We start from the raw sequence: 5,297 nt of genomic DNA, 5'->3' as shown, positions 1-5,297 counted from the left end.
GGTGTTCTTGGGATGCAACTCAGTATTCTTCTTCCTCCAAACACGACGAGTTGAGTTTATACCAAAAAGTTCTACTTTGGTTTCATCTGACCACATGACATTCTCCCAATCCTCTGCTGTATCATCCATGTGCTCTCTGGCAAACTTCAGACGGGCCTGGACATGCACTGGCTTCAGCAGCGGAACACGTCTGGCACTGCGGGATTTGATTCCCTGCCGTTGTAGTGTGTTACTGATGGTGACCTTTGTTACTTTGGTCCCAGCTCTCTGCAGGTCATTCACCAGGTCCCCCCGTGTGGTTCTGGGATCTTTGCTCACCGTTCTCATGATCATTTTGACCCCACGGGATGAGATCTTGCGTGGAGCCCCAGATCGAGGGAGATTATCAGTGGTCTTGTATGTCTTCCATTTTCTGATGATTGCTCCCACAGTTGATTTTTTCACACCAAGCTGCTTGCCTATTGTAGATTCACTCTTCCCAGTCTGGTGCAGGTCTACAATACTTTTCCTGGTGTCCTTCGAAAGCTCTTTGGTCTTGGCCATGGCGGAGTTTGGAGTCTGACTGTTTGAGGCTGTGGACAGGTGTCTTTTATACAGATGATGAGTTCAAACAGGTGCCATTCATACAGGTAACGAGTGGGGGACAGAAAAGCTTCTTACAGAAGACGTTACAGGTCTGTGAGAGCCAGAGATTTTCCTTGTTTGAGGTGACCAAATACTTATTTTCCACCCTAATTTACGAATAAATTCTTTACAAATCCTACCATGTGAATTCATGGATTTTTTTTTCACATTCTGTTTCTCACAGTTGAAGTGTACCTCTGGTGCAAATTACTGACCTCTGTCATCATTTTAAGTGGGGGAACTTGCACAATCGGTGGCTGACTAAATACTTTTTTGCCCCACTGTATGTGGTTATGATTTCTGGTTGTTGATGTGTAGCGCCTCTACTCAGGACCAGTACACTCTCACTTCAAATAGAGACCCTAGACATCTTTCTAGGTTCAGGAGGAGGTTTTGTTTTGGAGACTCACAAAAGGAGTTGGCTTGGAAGTGAATAACTGGGACCTTTATTGCCTCAGTACCATTTATACACATATACAACACAATAACCCAAATTGCACACTAATAGTGCATTTTTAAAGGTGAATACATGTAAAACAAAACAAAATAAAGACATTTAAATGGAAGATTTATACTGAACAGTATCAGAGCTCTTTGGAATGAATGAAACAGATTAAAGTGTTCCTGTTGTGAAGTTTGAATTGTCCAGTCTGAATTGTCCTTTAAAGTCGTTGAAAACCCAAACAGGTGTACTGTAGGGGAATTGTCAGTGTGCAAACCCTATTATCCGGGTAGGAAAAGTAGTGCATAGGGCTTATCTGTAATCCAGGGTTGCTTGAATCAGTTTCTCAGGCAAATCCCACAATCCGATCGCATGGCTGGCCACACCATTTCACGATCATCCAGGATCTCATTTGGGCTGTTCTCGCCGTCAGTGGTTCTCCAGAATTCTTCTAGTAGTTCAAAAAAACCAATCTACACAAACAGTGCAGAACAATCAATTTCTTTTCCCACTTTGTGTTCTTAACATGAGCTCATTAACTTCTTTTCCAAATGTATTAATCACAAATGGCATTCCCTTTAGCTTTACCAAGTTACAAGAGTTACAGTAACTTGTTTGTACCAGTATCAACAATTTTATCAAAATTATATCACAACAAAGAACATCAGCAGCTTAAACAGTAATGTAAACAGTCATAGCAATGAAAGTGACATTCATCCTTAAGGCTTACAAGCAAATGTAACTTAATTCAGTGCAAATACTATTAAACTTGAAATATGCTCATATCTATTAAGACATAACCATTCTAATATAAACAGAGCTATTGCTTCTACTTGAATACCTCCCCCCGATCGGAATATGGCTTCAGTGGGGTGGGGTGGCTAACAGCTATTAGCAGCTAGCATCGCATCTAGCATCGGCATCGTTTAGCTCAAAGCATTCAACACTTATAACACACTGTAAAGAACAACAGGAGAAGTGAAACAACACGCCAGATTCTCATAGCTCCCGATTGGTTTTTGTTCAAAGGTTTCTGAGCTGAATCGGCTAGTGAAATACATTATCTAACTTAACAGGTAGCTAACGAAAGCACGTGACTCACCGGGATTTTCAGACACAAATAACTTGACAGACGTTATTCCCTTTGTGGTCAGAGTTCGGGGCCTAATAAAAGAGTACCTTATTAGCATTTATACGTAAAACAATCTGGTCTCATTAACCGGGTTGCAGTATTGCATACCAAGATACTTTTTCCATGCGCTCTGACACGTACTTGACCGCCATCAGAGGGAAGATCTCACAGGAAGAGAGAGGTAATACTTCCTGCGCACTAGACGCAAGGTCGTCAGAACACAAGACTGCATCACAGCGCCCCCTTGTGACAATAACAGGCTATAGCCTTAGATTACAAAAAGGGATTTTGAAGCCCTGTATTTCACATGGGTTACACCCTCCCCCTTTGACCCAGCATGAGCCCCTTCATGCGTCACGCTGTGGTCTACAGATGAACTCTCATAGTCACCTATCGTATAAAGTGCTTGGTTAAAGCTCTCTATGAGGCTCTGCGCAAAGGAAATTAAGGGATTTCCCAACTCAGGATAATGGAAGCGCCTTGGTGGTCGACGTGTCCTTTCTGACTTACGAACATGGTCATTTTTTTCTCCACTGTCAACAGTTTCCTTATGCTCCAGAGCTACCTCAGGGGTTTGTGGGTTCAGATCAATGGTTTCCATAGCTATAGGAGCCTCTACATCAATGGACGGTACATCAATGCTGTCTTCGGCCACAGCTGATTTTTGATTAGTCATAGTTGGTAAAGTTACATCGTCTTCAGTAGGGTGTTGCTCAGCCACAACATCTGGCTCCTCTCCTTCAGCTACTTCAGGAGGTACCCCTACAGGCTCTGCAGGCAGCAAAGGGGAGCTGCCTCTGCAAGGGTCATCCTGAGGCTGAGGGTTTACACAGTCTGCTGGCGTAGCTGGTATACAACTACCCTCCGGTACTGTTTTTCCTGTTTGCTGTCGTCTCTTCGGGATTTCAAACACCTGAACCAACTTTCCAGGAATGACAGAAGACTGCCTAGGATAGATAGGTGAGTCGTCTTCAGATTCTGATTGCTCCTCCAGTAACAGAGGCTGACTGCGCCTCGTTCTTGGCCTGCAACTCTTTGGCTTGACCTGGTCAACTTCCTCAGCTTCAGATAAGTCACCACAAGGGAGTAAGAGATCCCTGTGAAGAGTTCGAATAGGACCATCTCCATTCATAGGCTGTACAACATACACAGGTAGGTCTACCATCTTTTCCACCACTCTGTACATGGTTGACTCCCACTTATCTGCAAGTTTGTGTTTATTCCGAAGTCGCAGGTTCCGCACTAGCACTTGATCACCTTTCTCCAAAGTTGACTCCCTGACAGTTTTGTCAAAACGGCGTTTATTCCGTTCAGCAACCTTATGAGAGTTTTTGGCAGCGATCTGATAGCTCTCTTGAAGGCGAGCCTTCAGAGCTCTCACATACTGAGAGTGAGATGTAGGAGAGCCATCTTTAACTGGCAGGCAGAATGCAATATCCACGGGAAGCCTCGGCTGGCGACCAAACATTAACTCGTATGGGCTAAACCCAGTGGTCTCGTTCTTGGTGCAATTATAGGCGTGAGTTAGTGGTTTCACATAATCGCGCCAATGAGTTTTCTCTTTGTCTTGTAGAGTTCCTAACATGCCAAGAAGAGTTCGGTTGAACCGTTCAACTGGGTTTCCCCGTGGATGATAAGGACTGGTGCGCACCTTCGTGATACCAGCTAGGGCACAGAGCTCTTTAATGAGTTGTGACTCAAAATCCCTGCCCTGATCACTAAGCAGGCGCTCAGGAAAACCATAATGCACCAGAAACTGCTCCCAAAGACACTTCGCAACTGTTGTAGCCTTTTGGTCTTTTGTTGGCATAGCAACAGCGTATTTGGTGAAATGATCAGTTATGACCAGAATGTCTTTGGTGTTGTGACTGTCAGGCTCCAAGGATAAATAGTCCATGCATATGAGTTCCATGGGACGGGTTGTTTGGATACTCACAAGAGGTGCTGCTCTTTCAGGAAGGGTCTTCCTTCTAACACAACGTCCGCAAGACTTAATCTTTCTCTCTACATCAGTTGCCATTTTAGGCCAATAAAATCTTGACCTAACCAAGTCGAGGGTTCTTTCCAAACCCATATGCCCCATGTCGTCATGAAGGCAAGTGAGAATGGTGGACCTTAAAGACTCAGGGACGACAAGCTGAAAGGTGACATTTTCACCTGATTTGCGGGTTCTGTAGAGGAGACCATTTTTCAGTTCCAAACGTTTCCACTCTTTGAGCATTAGTTTAAGCTCTAAGGATGCAGAGTTAGGATTGGAATTTGCTTCACCTCCATTTTCTAACATGTTGACCACATACCCAATAATTGGGTCAGACCTCTGATGCTGTTGGAGTTCTACCTCACTATAGGTAGGTATGACAGAACAACCTAATGTTCCATCATCTGCGTAGACGTCTGGCACCGCATCGGTATGTAGAGCAAGGGACTCTACCAAAGTGATAGAAGGTAGGCTATTGTCAGATTCACCTAAGAGATGACGGTGGCACAAGACACTGAATGTGTCAGCTGTCACATCTTGTCTGTTGGGAGATGAAGAGAGATGATGGGAAGCGAATTGTTTCATTCGCTCTTTTTCTTCAAGAGAAGCATAGTCATCATCCACAGTATCATGTGGCCGCCTAGAGAGGCCATCTGCATCTTGATTGCTCTTACCAGCACGATACTTAATATTAAAGTCGAAGGTGGAGAGAGCGGCCAACCAGCGGTAGCTGGCAGCATCGAGCTTGGCTGACTTCAAAACATAGGTCAATGGGTTGTTGTCCGTTAAAACCGTGAATGTGTTCCCGTAGAGATAATCTTGGAACTTCTCTACAATGGACCACTTTAATGCAAGAAATTCCAGTTTATGAGCTGGATACCGCTTTTCACTGGGTGAAAGTCCTCTACTTGCGTAGGCAATAACCCTCACTTCACCATCCTGTTCTTGATACAAGGCTGCCCCTAACCCAGAGGTGCTCGCATCAGTATGGAGGACGTATGGTAATTTTGGGTTAGCATATCCAAGCACTGGAGCTGATGTCAGTTTCTCTATGATTACCTCAAAAGCTTCCTGACAAGCAGGTGTCCAACGGCTGGAAAGAGGCTCTTTAGGGTTCAAGT

General features: G+C 44.5%; 1 protein-coding gene across 2 annotated transcripts; it reads right to left on the bottom strand.

Annotated features, from left to right (window-relative positions):
- Positions 1 to 1,047: 1,047 nt before the first annotated feature.
- Positions 1,048 to 4,092, bottom strand: LOC146693947 (uncharacterized). 2 transcript variants are annotated; one of them, XR_014914840.1, is made up of 3 exons: positions 2,307 to 2,329; positions 2,169 to 2,230; positions 1,048 to 1,539 (listed from the first exon to the last, which is right to left on the bottom strand). XR_014914840.1 is itself a non-coding variant. In XM_085429960.1 (3 exons), the coding sequence occupies exon 1, from the start codon at positions 4,006 to 4,008 to the stop codon at positions 2,467 to 2,469; it is 1,542 nt and encodes a 513-aa protein (XP_085286086.1). In that variant the 5' UTR covers positions 4,009 to 4,092; the 3' UTR covers positions 1,048 to 1,539; positions 2,169 to 2,230; positions 2,340 to 2,466. The 2 variants fall into 2 exon arrangements, 1 of the variants encoding a protein (XP_085286086.1); XM_085429960.1 differs by lacking the exon at positions 2,307 to 2,329 and adding an exon at positions 2,340 to 4,092.
- Between the last annotated feature and the right edge of the window lie 1,205 nt (positions 4,093 to 5,297).

This window comes from Copadichromis virginalis, linkage group LG14, assembly GCF_057382275.1.
Source record: "Copadichromis virginalis isolate Kocher_CV1m ecotype Utaka linkage group LG14, C_Virginalis_male_GT1.1, whole genome shotgun sequence".
NCBI classification, from domain to species: domain Eukaryota; kingdom Metazoa; phylum Chordata; class Actinopteri; order Cichliformes; family Cichlidae; genus Copadichromis; species Copadichromis virginalis.
Note: the sequence above shows the minus strand (reverse complement) of the source record. Positions and strands in the feature narration are given on the sequence as shown.

Excerpts from the sequence above, each read along its gene's own strand:
- LOC146693947 (XM_085429960.1), bottom strand. The coding sequence starts at position 4,008 with ATGCCAACAAAAGACCAAAAGGCTACAACAGTTGCGAAGTGTCTTTGG.